This window comes from Cucurbita pepo, chromosome 12 (genome assembly GCF_057944985.1).
Source record: "Cucurbita pepo subsp. pepo isolate OVF chromosome 12, ASM5794498v1, whole genome shotgun sequence".
Taxonomy (NCBI): Eukaryota; Viridiplantae; Streptophyta; class Magnoliopsida; order Cucurbitales; family Cucurbitaceae; genus Cucurbita; species Cucurbita pepo.
In genome coordinates, this window is record NC_141809.1 from 738,879 (window position 1) to 759,762 (window position 20,884).

The 20,884-nt window shown below is 36.8% G+C and overlaps 5 protein-coding genes across 7 annotated transcripts; 2 read left to right on the forward strand and 3 right to left on the reverse strand.

The window, feature by feature from the left end:
* Positions 1 to 350: 350 nt before the first annotated feature.
* LOC111807314 (auxin-responsive protein IAA13) lies at positions 351 to 3,450 on the reverse strand. 2 transcript variants are annotated; one of them, XM_023692982.2, is made up of 5 exons: positions 2,872 to 3,450; positions 1,599 to 1,855; positions 1,397 to 1,520; positions 843 to 904; positions 351 to 762 (listed from the first exon to the last, which is right to left on the reverse strand). In XM_023692982.2, exons 1-5 carry the CDS (start codon positions 3,270 to 3,272, stop codon positions 713 to 715), a joined length of 894 nt encoding a protein of 297 aa, XP_023548750.1. In that variant the 5' UTR covers positions 3,273 to 3,450; the 3' UTR covers positions 351 to 712. The 2 variants fall into 2 exon arrangements, with proteins under 2 accessions (XP_023548750.1, XP_023548751.1); XM_023692983.2 differs by having other exon boundaries at positions 1,599 to 1,852; positions 2,872 to 3,448.
* Positions 3,451 to 7,086: 3,636 nt separating this feature from the next.
* On the reverse strand, positions 7,087 to 9,204 carry LOC111786765 (uncharacterized). The gene has a single exon (XM_023666993.2). It carries the CDS (start codon positions 9,054 to 9,056, stop codon positions 7,479 to 7,481), a length of 1,578 nt encoding a protein of 525 aa, XP_023522761.2. The 5' UTR covers positions 9,057 to 9,204; the 3' UTR covers positions 7,087 to 7,478.
* A 778-nt stretch (positions 9,205 to 9,982) lies between these two features.
* Positions 9,983 to 10,759, forward strand: LOC111807325 (mitochondrial import receptor subunit TOM9-2). Its single transcript, XM_023693000.2, has one exon. It carries the CDS (start codon positions 10,122 to 10,124, stop codon positions 10,431 to 10,433), a length of 312 nt encoding a protein of 103 aa, XP_023548768.1. The 5' UTR covers positions 9,983 to 10,121; the 3' UTR covers positions 10,434 to 10,759.
* Positions 10,760 to 11,839: 1,080 nt separating this feature from the next.
* On the reverse strand, positions 11,840 to 13,882 carry LOC111807324 (plasmodesmata-located protein 2). Of its 2 annotated transcripts, XM_023692998.2 has the most exons (3): positions 12,949 to 13,880; positions 12,273 to 12,386; positions 11,840 to 12,181 (listed from the first exon to the last, which is right to left on the reverse strand). In XM_023692998.2, the coding sequence occupies exons 1-3, from the start codon at positions 13,745 to 13,747 to the stop codon at positions 12,174 to 12,176; spliced, it is 921 nt and encodes a 306-aa protein (XP_023548766.2). In that variant the 5' UTR covers positions 13,748 to 13,880; the 3' UTR covers positions 11,840 to 12,173. The 2 variants fall into 2 exon arrangements, with proteins under 2 accessions (XP_023548766.2, XP_023548767.2); XM_023692999.2 differs by lacking the exons at positions 11,840 to 12,181; positions 12,273 to 12,386 and adding an exon at positions 12,393 to 12,872 and having other exon boundaries at positions 12,949 to 13,882.
* A 2,722-nt stretch (positions 13,883 to 16,604) lies between these two features.
* On the forward strand, positions 16,605 to 20,727 carry LOC111806341 (uncharacterized). Its single transcript, XM_087129371.1, has 8 exons — positions 16,605 to 17,056; positions 17,701 to 18,176; positions 18,279 to 18,351; positions 18,429 to 18,509; positions 18,891 to 18,954; positions 20,052 to 20,139; positions 20,232 to 20,316; positions 20,538 to 20,727. Exons 1-8 carry the CDS (start codon positions 16,952 to 16,954, stop codon positions 20,574 to 20,576), a joined length of 1,011 nt encoding a protein of 336 aa, XP_086985497.1. The 5' UTR covers positions 16,605 to 16,951; the 3' UTR covers positions 20,577 to 20,727.
* The last annotated feature ends 157 nt before the right edge of the window (positions 20,728 to 20,884 follow it).

A 20,884-nucleotide genomic window follows, 5' to 3' on the forward strand; every position in this document is an offset into this window, starting at 1 on the left:
CAATTACAATGAAAATTAAGGTATCAAGTATGCATGGCCCTTATAGGCCGGACAACATGCATGTTACAATGACAATTACAATGGAAATTAAGGTTGTAAGGTGCCCTTATGGGCTGGACAATGGAAATTAAGGTTGTAAGGTGGAGCGAATCCATAAACATGGTCTCTGTTCTAATTGTTCTCTACAACTTAGAACATAAAGTTGAAATCATTGAAATCACATATGAGCGTGTCGTCGTGAGTATGTACCCAAGCCCTTATACACACCGCCCGTCTCAGCTAGTGGTGTACATGTACCTAGGCCCTTATACACACCGCCCGTAACCGCCAATCACCAACAATTACATATCAACCAGCAAAACGAAACAAAATTTATTAACGATAATAACTTGAAAGCCACAAACTTCTCATTTAGCAGCAGATTGCAACAAACAAAGCTCCATAGATATCAATCAAAGTGTTGTTCCCTTATGTACAGTATGAGAAAGCATCCACCCAAAGTATACACTTTTGTATGGTAAAATCATATGGCCTATCAAACCTCCCAAAACAAAACCCCAAAACACCAAAACTAAAGCCAACAAAGAAACAAAAAACCACAGCAATCCATTTCTCATTCTCTTTTCTACTTCTTTTCTCTAGTCAAACTGTGCATTTTTCACGTTTGGGTATATCTAGGACGTACCCGAGCCGAGCCATATAGTAGCGGTTTTCAGATAGGCTTGCTCCTTTGTTTCGCTTTCTTGTCTTGAGATCTTGGTGCTGCAATGAAGCTAGATTTAGGAAACATGTAAAACGAGCACAAGATAGGAAATCGAGTGCAGGAAGAGCTTATTGAATACCTAGTCCTTTGGCTTCAGACGTCCTCATTATGCGAAGCCTTCGAACAGAGCTCAAAAACATCCTAATCATGAACATATGGTAAGAACAACGTAAAAGTGGGATTGTAACAACCCAGACCCACGGCTAGCATATATTGTCCTCTTTGAGCTTTCCCTCAAAGCTTTAAAACGCGTATGTTAGGGGAAGGTTTCCACACCGTTATAAAGGATGTTTTGTTCTCCTCCCCAACCAATGTGGGACATCACAGAGACACAGTTCAAATGTTTAAAACATAGCAAGACTTAAGAAACAAGAGCCAACAATACATTGATCTAGACAATTGAGATCAGATACATAAACGTTCCTCTCAAATCTCGAACCGTTTAGTAAGTTATCTTCCTCGTTCGTAAGACATAATAGACTAAACTCCATGAACTAAAGGGAACTAAGCATGCCAATTTTCATCAAACTAGCTCAGCTTTTAGAACCAAGAGTCAAAACCGTGCATCCGGGCATCGATATAGCTGATCATAACCCGACATAGATATTAGATCTAGACTACAAAGAAACATACCTCCAAGGGACATCTCCAACAAGCATCCAATCCCCCTCTCTATCTTCATATGTAAGCACAAACTCAGAGGATCCATCCAAAAGCTTAGACAGTTTCTGTCCTTGTTCTTTGTCTCCACTTTTCCCTGAAGAACAGCATGACAATACAAATAAATCAAAGCAAAAAATGAAGATATTTGTTCCTGGAAATTTCAAGAGCTAACCATTGGACTTGAAGAACATGTCCTCCAGCATAAGGGCCAAGGTCTCATAGCAAGAATGGGCATTGATATCCACTTTCCTCCCTATGACAACCCCATCGACATTCACTTTGACAAATCCTAGGTGCCCTTTTCCATCAACATCACATGTTTTGTTGTCCTTGGACTGCTCATCTTCCTCAGCCCTGGCTGTCTTTGCTTGGTTCACCAAGCTGTTCATCCTGTATGTCCTAATGGGTGGCCATCCCACAACCTGACTGCTTCAATTTTCAAACAAAGATTTACAACAAGCTCATCAGAAAACAGAAAACGACTCAAAAGTCTAAATTAATCCATCGTTTTTTCGGTTAGGAATCACGACTCTTCACAATGGTATGATATTGTCCACTTTGAGCATAAGCTCTCGTGGTTTTGTTTTTGGTTTCTCCAAAATACCTCATACCAATAGCGATATATTCCTAACCATCCTCAACAATCTCCCCTCGAACAAAGTACACGATAGAGCCTCTCCTGAGGTCTATGTAGCTCTCAAAGAGTCTCCCCTTAATCGAGACTCGACTCCTTTCTCTAGAGCTCAAAGTACACCATTTGTTCGACACATGAGTCACTCTTGACTACACCTTCGAGGCTAGCAATTTCTTTGTTTGACACTTGAGAATTCTATTGACATGGCTAAGTTAGATACCATGTTAGAAATCACGAACCTCTACAATGGCATGATATTGTCCACTTTGAGCAATAGCTCTCATGTTTTTGCTTTTGGTTTCCCCAAAAATTCCTCATACTATTGCATATCTATTCCTAATCATTCTTAACAATCCTCCCCTCGAACAAAGTACACCATAGAGCCTTCCCTGAGGTCTATGTAGCCCTCGAACAACCTCCCCTTAATTGAGGCTCGACTCCTTTCTCTAGAGCACTCGAACAAAGTACACCCTTTGTTCGATACATGAGTCACTTTTGACTACACTTTCGAGACTAGCAATTTCTTTGTTCGACACTTGAGGATTCTATTAACATGTCTAAGTTAAGGGCATGACTCTAATACTATGTTAAGAATCACAAACCTCCACAATGGCATGATATTGTCCACTTTGAGCACAAGCTCTCATGCTTTGGACTTCCCAAAAAGTCTCATGCCAATGGAGACGCATTCCTCACTTATAAACCCATGATCGTTACCTAAATTAGCCAACATCGGGCTCCCTTACAACAATCTTAATTTCAGTAAATTTGTAGCTATAAGAACAAACAAAAGGGGATAACCAGAACTAACTTGAGAGCAGTGGGGGATCCTCCATCATTAGGAGCAGAATCAGCAGCTCGTTTAGTCCCAGAAACAGCAACAGAACCATTACCCTCTCTTCCATGGAAGCAAGAAGAGGAAGAACAAGAAGAAACAGAAGAGCCACCAAGAACAGGGAAATCCCGAGCAGTCAAAATCCGACCACGCTCACCCCAAGTACCACCGCTAACCTTCCCGCAGCCGCCAACGGCTAAACCAAGGCCCAATTCAAGGCCAGAGGAGGCAGGACAAGGAGATGGCTCAATCGGAATCTTACCCACAAAATCTCTCTCACAAATCTCCATTCTAGACTCATTTGGATCGTTAATGGCGGACCCAGAAACAGACCCACCAACGCCAGAAGTGCGGAAAAGGCCCAAAGTACATTCCATCGAAGAAACAACGAATTAGAGAGGGACGGTTACAGAGAATGGAAGAAGGCGAGGGGATTAAGAAGGTATTGAAAAACAGAGGAAAGGATGAAAAACAGAGCACAGAGAGAAGAAGCGATGGGGTCAGGATGTCTGGTGGTGCGCCTACCACTCATACCAGTAATCCATGCTTCCTCTTTTCCCCGACAACAATCATATTCCTTTATTCTAACAAACCCATTAATTAATAACAAAACATTTCATTTAATCTTTATATTCCAATAATTAATTTTAAAATTTTCATTTTATCCATCCGAGTTCAAGTCTCGATAGAATCAAATGAATATGCTTATTTAACAATATCGAACCCTCGAGTATGCATATTAATATATTTATATAGTGAATACATCGAGCATAACTTAGCACTTTAGAAGAGTATCAAGTGCAATACCTCGAATCGACCAAAAATTTCAATAATACTCTTAAACTTTCAAAAATACCTCGAATCTGAGATTCGAATCCCGACCTGGTAGGTTATTAACTCCTTTATCGAAAAAAATAAATAAACAAAAATTTTAAAATGGGTGTGGTTCTTATTGTAATCTCTTTTTTTTTTTTTCTATAATAATTAAATTTGGTGTATAATTAGATATAATTGGAGTTTGTCTCATTTTTTATAGGCTTTTGGTCTTAATTAGTATCATGCTAAATCATTTCATTTTTTTAATAAGATAACGAAAAAAAGGACTATTTAGATTTGTTAGAGATTTGTTAGAGTGGGAAACGAATCATTTCTCATCAGAGTGTGGTAACCTCTCTCTCGTATACGCGTTTTAAAATCATGAAATTGACGGCGCTACGTAACGAACAAAAGCGAACAATATTTGCTAGTAGTGGGATTGAACGGTTACAAATTGTATCAGAGCAAGACATTAGGCGGTGTGCCAGCAAAGACTCCAAGCCTCAAAGAAGGTGGATTGTGAGATCACACATCGGTTAGAATGGAAAACGGAACATTCCTTATAAGGGTGTGGAAACCCCTATTAAGTGAACAACGTTTTAAAATCTTGAATACTCGTAGTATTGTAACGCTCGACTTTAGGTTTGAATATGTATTTTTATCGTAAAACCCTATTCAAAATAGAAAATAAATAAATAAATAAATATATATATATTTTAATGACACACATTTCATTGTAATTAATATTAATTATAGTAATAATTAAGGTCTTAAAAAATGTTTTTCTTTTTAGCAGTAAAAAGGCATATTTTAATTATTTGTACTTTATTCTTCTTTGCTTTATACCTTTATGCTGTCTACTATTTTAAAGACAAATAATTATAATAATATTAAAGTTAGATGTCCAAAATAATTTCATTTAAATACCCTTTAAAATAAAAATTATTTCTTTTGTTTTTAAAGCTATTTTTTTAAATTTTAATTGGACAGCTGTTATGGTAAATGGTTATTTAAATTATTTTCATTTGATAAATAAAAGAATAAACTATTTATAAGTTAATTAATTATTTATTTATTTATTAAACGCTAACAAAAAAAATTAATTTTGTGTTTATTTATAATGAATTTACTAGATTAGAATAAAATTAAAATTATATATTCATTAATTAATTTTTTTTAAAATTAGAATTCAGTTAAAGATACATAAAACACAAAATAACAAAAAAAATATATATTAATTACATTTAAAAGTTTATCACCTAAATGGGTAATTTAACATTTTTTTTTATTTATAAAATTAAATTTATAATTTAACTTGGGAGGAAAAATAGTTGGTAAATGGAGGAAAAGCAGGGGACAGGTGGGGGCCAATCACGTGGGCGACTGCTTCCCTGGAGGCCACGTCAGCCGACAGTATTAGAAAGTAGACAGGTGGCACCACTTTTCCCTCTTTCATTTGACACTTTTTTTTTTTAATTAAAAAAATCGCCATTATTTACTCTCTTCTAAAATTAAAAAATAATTAAAAATTAAAAAATTTATTATATATTTTAAAATTTTTAATATCTATTTGATATAAATTAAAATACTGTTATTACATATAAATATAAAATTTAATACTCGTTTTATATTAGTCATAATTTAATTATTTTAATAAATAGTAATTAGATTTATTTATAATTTTTAATCTCTGTTGATTGCTACCGACAAAGCATGAATATGGGAAAAGTATGTTTGGAGTATTTTCGCTTTTATTATTACAATATATTTGACCATAATTATAAAAATTTTAACTGTCGTAATTTCATTAGAAATTAAAGTAAATTCACCTTTTTTTACCTATACCATAGTAATAACCATAAGCATGCAAAGTGAAATTTAAAAATTAAAAAAAAAAAAAAAAAAAAAAAAAAAACATAAATTACTGCCCGTTATTATTAGCGAAAGATTTTTGTTCCCACGAAATTCATTTTTTACAATATAAATATTTTTCGAACCAATAAAAAATTTCGAATTGGTAACTCGAGCAATTGAAATAGAGTTCACAACTCAAACATTTATTTTCGAGTTGGATTATCAAGTTGTTTTATTTTTAATTATTTAAAAAAATTATAACTACTTACAATACATCGAGTTTTAAAAGTAAACTTTAAGTTGGGTTGAGTTGTAATTCTATTTTCAGGTTAGTGGCGTTGACATACTAACAATACGTCAAACCGTCAATTGAACTCAAACTGGAAAAGAAAACTAACTGAGTCGAGCTCTTATAGTTTGAGTTGGATAGTCAAAATTGGTCGGTTTATCGATAAATATGAATGCTTTTAATGAATTTTCCTTAAAAAAAATATAAAATAATATGGAAAATGGGATTTAAATTTATATGGAATTTTATAGACAGCCTTATTTTGCTGCATGATTTCCTCGTACCTCGGGCCTGTGACCCTCCAAACAGGGGTCCTTTGTCTTATTGACCTAAGACATTATATTGGTAGGGATCAAGTGGAATAATATTAATGATTTTAAAAACAAAAGAGTGCCCTAAAAAAAATTAAATAATTGTCCCGGGTTCAAAAGTTTCGTTCCTCTCCAACCGATATGAATTCAGGAATGTTTTGTTCATATGAATCCATGAATGGTTTGTTATCCTCTTCGATGTGGATCTATGCCGGTGTGGATCTATGAATCCAGGAATTCAGGAGGAATTCAGGAAGATGTGGATCTATGCAGGTGTGGATCTATGAATCCAGGAATTGTTTGTTACCATCTCCGATGTGGATCTAGGAATGTTTAGTTATCTTCTCCAACAGATGTAGATGTGGGTCTAGGAATGTTTAGTTATCTTCTCCAACAGATGTAGGGTTCACAGTCCATTTCCTCGATGGGTCCACCATCTCCAACCAATGTGGGTCCACAGTCCATTTCCTCGATGGGTCCAATATCTCCAACCGATGTGGGGTCCACATTCCATTTCCTGGATCCAACAGCCTCATTGGCTCGCCTAATGTCCAACTTTGATATTATTTGTAATAGTCAAATCTTGAGCTTTCCCTTTAAAGATTTAGCTCAAGATTGTGATTAAGGGTAAACCGAGAACATTTTGATTCATATAATAGAACAGTGTTTATCACATTAAATTAAATAAATTCAAAATTTTAAATAAAAATATTCTAGAAATTTCATGATTTTCTTTAATCTAATTTATATTATTTATAAATAATAAAAAAAAATCCCAATTTAACAAATTCACTACTAGAATTTAAAGAAATTAAAATTAATTTGAAAATGGAGGAACACAAGTAGAATTATTTGTTATTATTATTAATATTTATTGAAGAATAATAAAATGAATACACATAAAAATAGAGAGATCATGAATATATGAACAAATGGTTCCATTAAAATAAACAAAAAATTCACAAATCAATCCAATTACATTTATAAGAAATGAAGTAAATTTTCCTTTCCCATTTTGTTTTAGATTTAAAGTATATATTTTTTTTTAAATTTATTAGAAATTTAATAAAAAATAATAATAAATAAATAATCCAAAACAAGTTTAGAGAAAGAATGGCGTATTGTAGATTGACGTGACTGACACTGCCTGGCTGTCTCTCTAAATTGTCTTTCCTCCTTATCCTGTAGGGTCAAACTTGTCTTTTTCAAAAACCAAACGCTGCGTTTCGTTACGTTACGGTTTGATTTTAATTCGGTGCGGGCCGGTTGGGTTCAACCCGACCTTCACCGGTTCGTCTTCTAACCATTTTTTTTTACACGAAGCTCAAATGGCCGGCCGACGGGCTACGCGTAACACGGCCGTTGGCGGGTTTCTTTGGTGTCTTTGGCGATCCGCCGCAGACGATGGAGCATTCGCAGCCGCAAATGTTGCTGAAACAAGAAAATAAACCGCCGCCGTCGCTATGACGACGTTCGGGATGGTCTTCGCTCGGCGGAAAGCTTGTAATCTCCCCGCGGTCGTACACCGGTGGAAGCTCTGTCCGCCACCGCTCCAGCTTCGACTGTAGACCCTCAACGCTGTCGTTTAGGCTCAACCCACCAACAATCGAGCTTTCGTTGCTGTCGTCGGTTTTCTGCGTCGCCATTTGTGCAGCTACCTCCGACGGTGACGGACCAAGCTCCGATTCCGTCAAAAACGCGCCGCCTAAAAATGATTTCCTCGGCGTTGTATAGGTAAATTCGTTGTGTTTATGGTAAGATGATTTCCCGTTCATCGGCGTTGATCTTCTCGGTGTCGCATATTTCTCGTGCATTGGTGTTGCTCTGGCAGTACCACCGCCGCCGCCGCCGCCGCCGCCGGTTAGCCTCTGTGGAGTTCTGAGCGGCGTGGCGTATGGCATTTTATCGAACCTCGAATTCGGCGTTTCTTGACCATATTTCGAAATGGGTTTCTCTTGGGATGGCTTTTTCCATGCCGGAGAGTCGCCGGTGTTCATTTTCTGGACTGGTTTTTCCGGCGGTGGCTCCGGGTAAACTTCAGAGCCGCTTAAAATGCTGGATTGTTTGATTTTTTCCCTCTTGGTTACCATTACAGAGCTTGACCCACTGATCATCGAATTAGCCTTCCTGGGTTTCTCTCTTCTTCTGATCGTAATGGACCCACTGATCATCGAGCTTGATTTGGATCTCCCCTTTCTCTTGTTCTTCTGCGTAATCTCCGACCCATTCACCATAGAACTTGCTCTGGATTTTGTCCCCTTTCCCAGCATTTCCGAGCTTCGAACCGCCGACCCCACCATGGAACTAATATCGCTCTTCGACCGCCGGAACTCCGGCCGAGTGATCACCGTGGGAGTCCCATGGTGATTACGAAATGGGTCCTCCTCCCCCATTAGATTCCGGTACCCAATCGCCGAGGTACTCAAGTGCGAGTACAACGGCATACTCCTCATCGAGCTATGAAGCAGAGCAACCCCAATATTCAAAATCCCCTGCGGCCTCCCGGATGGCCGCCGGACCTGTAAAGCAACAAACCGCATCCCGACTTGCGGCTGCTGACTAAACTGGTTTAATCGCGGCGGAGTAGGGAAGAGATTCCCTACAAGAATCCGAACAGTCCCAACATGAATGTCTTTAAACCAATGCAAGGCGTAGATTTCAATCATCACCGCCGATGTGTCGGAATGTAAGAACTCGTCGTCAACGCGGAACACGAACTTGTCGTTCCACGTTGGGTTGTTGTGGCCGTGAGTGTCGACACGGGTAGAGAGTTTCCGGTCAGGGTGAACCCAGGCGATGGCGTAGGTTCGCATCGAACGAGACACCGGTGCCAAATCCTGAGCGGAAATTAGATTCAGCTCTAGAAGCTGAAATGGGTTCAATATCGACATGGTTCGGAAGGGTTGGGCGTTGGGGAAAGTGGCTAGATCGACGTCGGAGAGTGGTGGGACCGGCTCAACGGCGCCGGCGAGGGGGAGGAGGGTGGAGGGGAGAGCATTAAAGGGGAGAATCCGAAAAAGAGGAAGGAAAGGAAGGAATTTGTGATAACCTCCCCTGTTTTGTTAGGGAAGTAGAAACCAAAAGCAGGGGAGGGCCGACAAGAACGGAGGATTTCGTTTTATTTTTAGTCAAATTTACAGTGATATTAACTAAATTTGGAGGCTGACGTGGCACATTTTGATTGGTCTTATGAATTCCAATTATTTTGTAATTTTTACTCTTTTTTTTTTTTTGTGTAAAATATTTATTTATTTTTTCATTTCATTCCAAAGGTTAAAAATGTTATCGAGAATAAATAATTTATAATAATTTATAAAATTAAATTTATTTAAAATTTGACAAAATTAATTGATTAAATAAATATTTTATTTTAAAAATACCCTTTGCTTTTTATGGGAAGGTTTCAAAAATATTTTTAAAACTTAAAAAAAAAATATTAATACCTTTCAACTTTTTTAAAAAAATAATATTATGTTTAAAAAATATTCATTAAAAAATAAAAAAATTGTCGTAAATATATAGAGAAAACGGTCGACATCTCGTAGATTATTTTTATTTTTAATATTATTTTTGAAAGTTTCTTACTATTTTTAATATTACTACCGAAGTTTTTAAAATATTTTGGAGATATTAATAAGATTTTCTGAGGGTATATTTTAAATATAAGTATTAATCATTTACGTCCCAAATCAAAATAAAGGGTATTTTTGTAATTTTATTTTTTAAAATTAATTTAGACAAAAAATTAATTGTGTAATGGGCCTATCAAGTTTGAAATTGGGCTTCTTGTAGAAATAAGAGATTTTCCCAAATTTTTCTGACATTCATCCAAAACCCTAAATTCATTTGTCGTTTCAATTTTTTCAGCTCTCTCTGTTGAGAAGGCGATCAGTGTATCGATTAGATCACATCGATTCTTCCTTCCACTGCTTCAAATTCCTGTTCGGTATCCTTTCATGGCGTCTCGGGGTAATAAGCGGCCTTCTATTACCGATGGCGATGAGAATTTAGGCGTTCTATCTAGGGTTTCTCGTTCCGTCTCTGATTCCCAAATCGTCCGGCGGGCGAAGAGCACAGCTTCCGACGCTGCCTTCGTTACCCAAAAACTCCTCCGTAGTACTGGTAAAGCTGCGTGGATTGCAGGGACGACTTTTCTCATTTTGGTGGTGCCGCTCATCATTGAGATGGATCGCGAGCAGCAGTTCAATGAGCTCGAGATGCAGCAGGCGAGTCTACTTGGTACTCCGGCCACTGCTGCTCCTAAATGATTTACTTGATGGATTCAGGTTAAGGCTACTCGATGATGTTGTTGCTGTTTAGGGTTTTTTATGGGTTTTGGATGGAATTTGATTGTGGAATGTGGATGGCGTACAATGCCGTTCCTCTTTTCCTTTGAGTGGGTTTAGAGACTTGAGGTTTTAGAGAGTTAGAGTTGTGTTGCAAAATTATATGAATGGAATTCAGAATCAATTGAATTTTCTTCTCATAAAACTCTTGATAGCTGTTGTAAACTTATTTTATGTTTGTTTCCTGTGAGAAATTGCTTGATGCTCAGAAATCAGCAGAAAATAAACATAATTTTTTTCATGCTCTACCAATTGACTGTTTTGCTTCATTATTCGTCTTTCATGAACTGGCGTTGTGGATCTTGTTAGATGTTGCATCCATAAAATGGAGCTACAGATTGATTGGCCAGATTTACTATGTTCTTATGTTCTCAAAAGTTCATTAGGATGATTGAGTTTGGAGTCATTATTTTCCCTCAGACAAGCTGTTGAGTTCTTTTTGTTAGAATTTGGCTCAAAATTAACAGAACAGCTTTTCAAATCCTCTCCTTACTGGGTTACTCTACAACCAATTCTTCCTATTTGTTTGTTTCATACTTAGTCTCTGATTGCCACTTCCATTGCTTAATATGTTTATCAGTTCTATCTGTTGGGTGCTACTTTCTATATATGATTTTGTTGGTTTATCTGCAAACTTTTGTAATTTGAAACCCGATTTCAAACAACATTGACTTTCTGAAATTATAGCATCTCTGAATTGTCTGAACATGGGATGGGACCATATTTCTTTGTTCAATTCTGACAATCCATACATGTTCACTGACTGAGAACAGTGAAACCAGTTTGTTCTAGCAGAATTATGATCTGCCGCTGTTTCCCTTTCCTCCTACCTTAAGCAATTTCTAGTCTTTTTTATGCCTCTGTTTTGAAGTTTGTGCAGAATTGGAGAAATTTGCTCGCTTGTCAAATGTAATGGGCCGAGTTTGAGGTATGCATTTTTTTTTTCAATTGGGTTTCTGCTAAGGATAGCTCTGATTTCTCCAGAAGTTTATACGAACCTTTTAAAAAAAAAGTTTCAAATTTGTAGTTTTGAGCTTGTTTGGAAATGTTCTGAACCGAAGCATAAACAATGATTGTACATGCTCTAATTTCCCAGGTCTTCAATGTTGCATCTTTTTTTTAAGGTGTTAAAAATTCACTAAATTATTAAATATAATAGAAATATTAACTCTTTATAGCTCGACCAAGTAGTCAAAAGTTCCTAGTGATGGTATGGAGATGAAATCCTAAAGGTAGCAGCTTTTTTTAAATAAAAAAAACTATAAGATTTGAGTTAGGAAGAGAAAACCAGATTCTGGAGATAAGAGAAAAGAGACAAAACACCCACATGGCTGAAAAGGAAGCAATAATTATATATTTTTTAAATAAAAAATATATATAACATACACCAAAAAAAAAAGAAAAAAAAAGAAAGAACATTCTTCACTTCTCCTTCAGTTTTGATTTTTTTTTTTTTTTTTGTATCATTCCTTCCATGCATTGATTCCTTGTTCTCTTCTCAGGAAAAGCTTCTGACCCCAGTGGAATGAACAGTCTTTTTCAACCCAAAAAAATCCAAGTCCCCACAAGAACACATTATCTTTCTAAAACAAAAGCAAAAGGAGATCAAAGGGATTTGATTCTTTTTCAAACCTCAGTAGAACATTCACTCTTTCCCCTGTATCAATAATCTGCAGATAGAAGATGAAGTCAATGAATCAATGGAAGTTTTGCGAGCAAAAACGGCACAAAATTGAATCAAACTCATGTTTTGATGCATACCATCATGTTTCTTCTTCAAACCTCTGATGAAAAGCAAGAACATAACCACAAATCCCACTCCTGCTGCTCCTCCTAATATCACTGCCACTGTCTTCCCTGTGTTTTGCCCCATCCCTAACACCAAATGTAACCTTTAATATTACCACAGTTGCAGAAAAGTCTACCGTAACAAGTTTAGTTCAGTTTCAAAAAATGAGAAGAAAACAAAACTCAATGCCCTCTTTTATCAGTAATGAGAATGAGCTCCTTCGGGGAATGTTTCTAGCTCTGGTGGTATAAGTTTATCTAGTCTCTGTTGGAATGGTTGGAATGGTTAGGAATCACGACTCTCTACAATGTTATGATATTATCCATTTTGAGCATAAGCTCTCATGGATTTACTTTTGGTTCCCAAAAAGCCTCGTACCAATGGAGATAGTATTCCTTATTTATAGACTCATGATCGACCCTTAATTAGACAATGTAAGACTCTTTCTCAACAATCATCTCCTCGAACAAAGTATGCCATAGAGCCTCCCCTAAGATCTATGAAGCCCTCGAACAGCCTCTCTCTAATTAGCCAATGTGAGACTCCCACCAACAATCCTCATAAGTAGATTCCTAGAATAATGAGTTGCAGAAACCTGTGCTTAGTTTGAGATTTATAGAGTCAGATGGGGAGTTTCTGGGTTTTTACCTGATGGAGATGAAGAATATGATGAAGAAGAAGAAGACGAGGGAGTGGACGATCTCGTAGGAACCCCATTTGGGTAGTAACTGTAGCTGATGAAGCACCTATACAAATAAACTTGCCCTGAAATTGAGCTCCCACATTCAACCTGAGCTCTCTGGACAGCATGCTTCACACACTCTCCACAATCCGAATCCCCCAAATCTCCCTCACATTGCGCCAACACATACAGAGATTGATAGTTAGTAGTGTAAAATCCATGGCCACTCACCACGCCATTCTCCAACACAGACAAACCCGTGTCCCTCCTCTCCTCAAACCCACTTCCAGCAATGTTCGTAGCCCCACAAGTTTTATACAGCATTTCAAACCCTGAAATCTGAGTAAACCCAGGAAACTCATACACCAAATAGCAGCCCGACAGCTGAACTCTAGCGGCAATGGTTCTGCCGCACAGACTATCAGCCAATTCCGGGAGCTTACTTACACAGTTATAGCAATCAGAGTTCCTGAGGTCCCCTCGACACTGGAAGAGGCCAGTGATGGCAGTTCCGGCGGTGCCGGAAGTGGTTTTGTAAAACTTTGAACCTTTGGCAGATTGTGAAACTAAAGAGCCAAACAGAGCAGCAAGGGCTTGTGAATAAACGCCATTTGGATCTGAGAATCCTTGTTTGGCGCAGCCCTTGTAGACCAAAGTGGTGTAATCAGAACCAGATTCAACCAAACAAGCAACATAAACAAGGAATACAAGGAAGAACAAGAAGAACAAGAAGGGTTTGGAGTAAGAATCCATCTGGGATTTCATTTTTAATGGCTCAAATCATGGGAAGATTTCGATTTCATTGGAACATTTCTCGGATTTGAGAGATGGGTTTTGGTTGAATCTGAAGAAAAATGGATGGTTTTTCAAAGCCTACCTCTCTCTCTCTCTCTCTAAAATGTGCAGATGAGAGAGAGGGGAATCTTTTTCCTCTTCAGTCCCCACTCAGAAACTGAAATTTGGGGAGAAGGAAAAGGTTGGGGGGAAATGTCATTTTTATTGAGATACTGAAATGGTGAACCCAAACCCCATTAAAGTACGGAAGTTTTAAGGTCTCCATGGAGAATGAGAACAAAATGTAGAATTAAAAATACAGAATTCTTGGGTGTTTGTTAAAGGAAGAGTAGTGATTTCCATTATTTTAAGCATTGTTTGTTACATTTGTACCATGTTATGCCAAATTCCATGTGATTAAATGAGTTTAATCCTAAAACGATATTAATATTTTATTTGCATGTGCATTCAACATCAGTGGATACCTAATAACGGTTGCAGATTGGTTTAATAGTTAAATACCGAGATGAGCTTGAAGATTAGTGGATACTTAGTAAATGTTGTGGATCGGTTTAATAGTTAAATATTGAGGTGGGCTCGAAGATTAGTGGACGCCTAGTAACTGTTGTGGATCGGTTTAATAGTTAAATGTCGAGGTGAACTTGAAGATTAGTGGATACCTAGTAACTGTTGTGTATCGATTTAATAGTTAAATATCGAGGTAGGCTTGAAGACTAGTGGATGTCCACCTATGATTGTGGATCGAGGTGGGCTTGAAGATTAGTGGATACCTAGTAACTATTGTGGATCAGTTTAATAGTTAAATACCGAGGTGGGCTTGAAGATTAGTGGAAACTCGGTAATGGTTGTGGATCAGTTTAATAGTTAAATACCAAGGTGGGTTTGAAGCTTAGTTGATAACTAGTAAGTGTTGTGGATCGGTTTAACAATTAAATACTGAGGTGGGCTTATCGAGTTCTTTTCTTCCTATAATTGACATTCTATCCACTAACTTACGATCAGATTGACTTATAAACGAGTGTCATGGTCATGAGTTAGATCTTACGTGCGACAAGCTTAAACAAAAAGAAGTTGCTTACATACGTTTTATGCATGATCATTTTGGATAACGCTTGCATCCTTTATTATAATACTGCGACTGTTGGGATGAAGTTAGCATATACTTATTTTTTCGATATCGTCATTGCTTCTTTTTCACCGAAAATGATTGGAGTCGTTTTTTATGAATCATGGGGGCATAATTATTTGTAGAAATTTTGAAAAGTATGAACAAAAAACTGCTTTTGAAATGATTGATCAATGGTTTTGCGAACAATTCTTTAGTTTTATTCCAATGGTCGAAAATGTTCGAACAGCCAGCTCAGATCCAGCCCGAAGTAGGCCCATATTTTAGTGGGCCCTATTGGCCCATGAAAAATACTAAAGATTCGCCTCTTCACGCATTTTGTGCCAAAAATAAATTAAATTACGCGATAATCAAATAAATATATATTTAATTATATGGTTATTTTTCTTACTACTTTGTTGGAATTTTTCGAACATAATAATTTTATTTATATGGTAACACGAGTAGAGTATTATCTGTGTATATGAACATTTTATATATATGTGTATTTATTCTAACAGCTCAAGTTCACCACGGGCAGATATTGTTCTTTTTTAGTATTGTGATAATCTACATCGGTTGGATATGTGAGCGAAACATTTCTTATAAAGGTGTAGAAACCTCTCCTTACCTTTTTAAAACCGTGAGCTCGACGACGATACATAATGGACAAAAAAACGGAAAATATCTTGTAGTAGTAAGTTTGAGCTGTTACAAATGGTATCAGAGCCAGACACCGGGTGGAAAATATCTTGTAGTAGTAGGTTTGAGTTGTTACAAATGGTACTAGAACCAGATCCCAAGTAGAAAATATCTTGTAGTAGTAGGTTTGAGTTGTTACAAATGGTATCAGAGTCAGACACCAAGTGGAAAATATCTTGTAGTAGTAGGTTTGAGTTGTTACAAATGGTATCAGAGTCAGACATCAAGTGGAAAATATCTTGTAGTAGTAGGTTTGAGTTGTTACAAATGGTACCAGAACCAGATATCGAATGGAAAATATCTTGTAGTAGTAGGTTTGAGTTGTTACAAATGGTACTAGAACCAGATACCGAATGGAAAATATCTTGTAGTAGTAGGTTTGAGTTGTTACAAATAGCACCAGAACGAAATCCCGAATGGAAAATATCTTGTAGTAGTAGGTTTGAGCTATTACAAATGGTATCAGAGCCAGACACCGGGTGAAAAATATCTTGTAGTAGTAGGTTTGAGTTGTTACAAATGGTATCAGAGTCAGACATCAAGTGGAAAATATCTTGTAGGAGTAGGTTTGAGTTGTTACAGATGGTATCAGAGTCAGACACCAAGTGAAAAATATCTTGTAGTAGTAGGTTTGAGTTGTTACAAATGGTATCAGAGCCAGCCAGACACCAAGTAAAAAATATATTGTAGTAGTAGGTTGTTTGAGTGGTTACAAATGGTATCAAAGCCAAGAGAAAAATATATTGTAGTAGTAGGTTTAAGCGGGTTATATTGTAGTACTAGGTTTAAGTTAGTTTGAGCTGTTACAAATGGTATTAGAGCCAAGGTGGTGGCGAGCGAGTATATATATATATATATATATATATATATATATATATATATATATATATATATATAAAATGTAAGATTTAATTTATATTATAAAATTAAAGTTTTTTGTTTTTTATTTTTTAAAACCATTTTAAGTTGGAAAATGTACTAAATATAAAAAATGATAATTTGAGGATCCTAAAGTGGAATATGCGAAAGCGAAATGGCAAAGACGTTTCAAAAACAGCGCGAAACGCCGAGTGTGAAAATCTTTTGACAGAGAATCTCTCGTCTCCTCCTTCCATAATTTATCAGTTCCTTTCTGTCTTCTGCAACCGATTGCGGTTTCGGGAGTGATTCATTACCACACGCCATCCCTCTGTCTCTTCCACCGCCCGCCTTCGCTTCCTTCTATTTATTCTTCGTTTCTTCAAACATGGGGAATCCATACCCAAAGCTTGAACAACACACACAAGCTTGAAGGTCGAAGAAACCCCAGCTTCAAAGTTCAATCGATTACCCTTTTTTCATTTTTGATATTTTTTGTTTGACCAAAAATGCATGCGTTGAGGGAGAAATTCTACGGGAGGTTCTCCAGCCTCTTCTCCTATTCCACTAGCTCGGATCCTTCTAAATCACTGCCGCCTGATCCTCATACTCAGGTTCTTCGTTTTTCTCTTCTGTTTCATAGCTTGTTTGTGCGATTGTTTGTGATTGAATGATATGCTGGAAGGTTTTGTATGCTCTATAGAGATTGTGCGATTTGGCATTCGGCGTTTTGTGAGTTATTTGAAAATGGGATTAATGATTTCATCTAGGGCTTTGCAGAAGGGCTGCCACAGACCACAATGTCTGGGTATTCTTTAGTATTAATGTTGTTATGGGGCCAAGTATTCATAGGAAACGAGATATATGACTCAGGAGGAATTATGTTTGAGGCATTTAAGGCCTTGCGTTTCTCGAAGTGTTCTTGGTATTTGATTCACATTTTGTAGTTTTTTGGGGTTTTTTTTTTTTCCCATACAAAATTGCATTGGCTTGGGTGCTTGAAATGGTAATAGGCCTGAGGCTGAGATAAACAGAATCAAAGGTTTTGTGAATTGTAACCTACAAGTTGCTAGTATATGGCTTAGGCTTAGTTACTTCAGTTCCTCCATCCCCTAATATTGAGCTCTATAACTGCTTGATAGGCGAAACTCGTATATGATTAGAGGTTTTGATCTTCATGCCTTATCTCCTTTTCTTCGACAGATTCATTTGTGAATTTGATTCCATGTTGGCTTGTGACATGGTTTTAATTATGTAGGTTAGGCCGTCGAAAGGAAGAAAATCACTGTCTTCATATTTGTCCTTAATAATCCCTTCCAAACATGGATCTAAACCCACTGATTCTCGTCAAGATACCGATGCTGTTCAAACTCCCTCAGGTCGATATTGTGATGCAAACAACGATTTCCAGGAGGAAGGGTCTGATGCTTTTTTAGAATGTAGTATACTATGCAAGACGGAAGAAATACCTCATAATCAGGGAGAAAATAAGGTTTGTGGTTCAGCACATGAGAAGGTAAAACTGAATGAACCTGGAGTTGATGAGGACCCGCCATCTGGAAACAGCAATTCTAGTTCAGATGTATATGAAGAGGCTATGGAGCGCCCTACCCCAAGAAACCCCTTACCAGACTTCATGGATGAGTCGGCCTTTATCACTGCAGACTTGTATGATTTCCTGGGATGTTGTCTACCCAACATTGTGAAAGGCTGCCAATGGGTCTTACTGTACAGGTAGTTCAGCTGAAATATTTTAGCTTTGTCCCATAATGAATTAACTTTTTAGTTTTATATTTGATCTGTGATGCGATTTATTACATTTCAAATGAAGGGCAGTACGATGAAGCATGGTATATCTCTTCAAACTCTTATTCGCAAGAGCCACGATCTTTCTGGCCCTTGTTTACTGGTATGTTATCCGATGACTGTATGAGTTTCACTGATGATGGCACTTTTACATGCTAAAACTGTAGTAATTTGTTCTAGATTGTTGGAGATACTCGAGGTGCAATATTTGGTGGTCTTCTAGAATGCCCGTTGAAGCCTACAGCCAAAAGAAAATATCAAGTTGGTAGCTTTTTCTTGTAACTCCTCTCCCTTCAAAATGGTAGCACTTTTGATCCTGAGGGAAGGGGAGGCAATTGCCTTTTAAAAGTTCTCCTAGCTGCTTCATTTTAAATTATAACGTTTTCCTCAGTTTCAAGTCAACTTTCTACATGTTAATATAAACTATAAAACGTATGTTGTCTTTAGCCATAAAAAGAGATGAAATACCTTGTTATATTCATGAAAATTCTGTGGTAAAGATGGCTTCTTTTTGCATTAGTTTATTGCTCTGGAATAAATGTGAGGTTGTAATTTAGAATTCTTATGAACTACGTAGGCTTATATTTCTTTATCATTTATATTGTAACTACAATCTAATTATTGTGGTTGTGTATTTGATAGGGAACACACCAGACATTTGTTTTTACAACGAAATATGGCGACCCAAGGCTCTTTCGAGCAACTGGTGAATATTCATTTTTTGCCTGCCACACGTGTTTTTTCTTAGAGGATTCACAGTCATGCTGTTAAATATATCAATCCTATATTATTTGTTGCTCATGTCTATAATTTTTAAAGTTCTCTTCAGTCAACACTAAATTATGATATATTTAGTCAGCTTATAATCAATTTATCTCATTTATACATGTTTTCCTTTGTCTGTGGGTAGATATGAATATATCAATTGAATTTCTTGTGGAACTTCATGGTCTTCATTGTTCGTTTTCCCTTGTGCTTACTATATTCCTACCACAAAAGCAGCATAATATTTCTTCTATATTTCCTTTGTTGGAGGGTTTCCTCCTTGTATTTTCATCTGAGGAGACTTGTCTGATAAGGAGACATGGATGATATGTCCTAGTTTTACCCTTTACAAGGCGTTTATCTTCACTTGGGACATATTGAGTCATATTTATCTCTTTTGAAGTCCCAATGAGTTTTTCTTGTAAATTTGAATCCATTAGAAGATCAAGTTTTTCTCTCATCTGGCTGCTCATGGGAGAATTAACATCAACTTTGTCCAAAGGACTTTATCTATGGTGTTTGTCATCGTTTGGGATTCTCTAAAAATAAGTGTCAAACGATTTGAATCATATTCTATGGATGCGTTACTTTTCTTGAAAATCTAGGACAAATGTTTGGAGATTTTTTGAGTTAGTTTGGCTCCAAGTGGGCATTGTCATGCTCCAATGAGTAGTTGATTTTACTTTCCGGTGTTGTGATCGAGGAAGAGTTTCTTTTACAAAGTTTTTTTCCCTGAACATTTAGTCAGAGAGAAATAGAAGGGTTTTAAAGTGTGTAGAGGGGGGAAGGGTCTGGAGTTTGACACAGTTTTGGTACAATGCATGCTTCCCTTGGGTCTTCCAGCAACGTAATTTGTAATTACTATTCTTAAATTTTTTCAGACGCTCTTTGGTTTTTGACTTTTGCTTTTGTAACTTCATTTTTGTTTACCATTGAAAAACAAGACTCTCCTATCTCTTCCCAGCCAATCTCCTTAAAAGAGGCCATAATTCTGTTCTTCCTTTTTTTTTTTTTTTTTTTATCTGTGCACTGATTCAGGAGCCAACCGCTATTATTATATTTGCTTGAACGATTTACTAGCACTTGGTGGCGGTGGTAGCTTTGCCTTGCGTTTGGATGGTGACTTGTGAGTTTGTTTTCCTTTGGAACTTTTTCCTACCACTCTTGTTTACGGTAGAATTTACTATTTTTTTTTTTTTTTTTTTTTCACGTAACAAGATTAAGTGGAACAAGTGGGCCATGTGACACATTTGATAGCGCATGCTTGGCGCATGACCTAGAGTTTGAGCTAAAGAATGTCGAGGTAAAATTAAATTCCCAAACGTTCAAGGCTTATGCACTGAATATCCACCAATTGAATGGATGATAGATCCATCATTTTAAAATATTGCAAAATTCAATCGGAGGTACCGTTGCTCTATAAGTCACCTGTCATTATATCATGTGCTTTATGTGACACAGTATAGCGATGCACACTCCTTATTCCACTATACCTCTTTACGTAAGCTTTTGTGTTTCTTGCAGTTGTGGGGTTTTGCACATGCGTCAAGATACTTAACCTGAAGACTTGTTCTGATTCTTTTCAGAGTTTGTGCTCATATTTAATAATTTGTGACTATATTCTTCATTATCCGTTTTTATTTTATTTTATCTATTTTATTGATTATTAAATTGAAAGTTATCTATCATTTAAAAGAAGCCTTTACCTTTTTTCTGTGTGTGTGTGTGTAATACGATGTATCAGATTAACAATTCTTTCTTGTTGTACTGTTGAACGCGATTAATCGCTAATTAGTTGTCAGTTGAGTATTGATTGGTGTTCGGAAATTAATGAAGAATTAGTGAATTTGACTGGTGAAATTTCATGCTTC

Bases quoted from the DNA above. Each gene is read 5' to 3' on its own strand.
- LOC111807314 (XM_023692982.2), bottom strand. From the start codon at position 3,272: ATGGAATGTACTTTGGGCCTTTTCCGCACTTCTGGCGTTGGTGGGTCT. The intron at 1,521-1,598 runs GTTAGCTCTTGA...GCTGTTCTTCAG, and splicing joins CATGTTCTTCAAGTCCAATG to GGAAAAGTGGAGACAAAGAA. The intron at 763-842 runs GTATTCAATAAG...GCTTCATTGCAG, and splicing joins GTCTGAAGCCAAAGGACTAG to CACCAAGATCTCAAGACAAG.
- LOC111786765 (XM_023666993.2), bottom strand. From the start codon at position 9,056: ATGTCGATATTGAACCCATTTCAGCTTCTAGAGCTGAATCTAATTTCC.
- LOC111807325 (XM_023693000.2), top strand. From the start codon at position 10,122: ATGGCGTCTCGGGGTAATAAGCGGCCTTCTATTACCGATGGCGATGAG.
- LOC111807324 (XM_023692998.2), bottom strand. From the start codon at position 13,747: ATGAAATCCCAGATGGATTCTTACTCCAAACCCTTCTTGTTCTTCTTG. The intron at 12,387-12,948 runs GTAAAAACCCAG...ATTTGGTGTTAG, and splicing joins ATATTCTTCATCTCCATCAG to GGATGGGGCAAAACACAGGG.
- LOC111806341 (XM_087129371.1), top strand. From the start codon at position 16,952: ATGCATGCGTTGAGGGAGAAATTCTACGGGAGGTTCTCCAGCCTCTTC. The intron at 18,177-18,278 runs GTAGTTCAGCTG...AATGAAGGGCAG, and splicing joins CAATGGGTCTTACTGTACAG to TACGATGAAGCATGGTATAT. The intron at 18,955-20,051 runs GTGAATATTCAT...GCACTGATTCAG, and splicing joins AAGGCTCTTTCGAGCAACTG to GAGCCAACCGCTATTATTAT.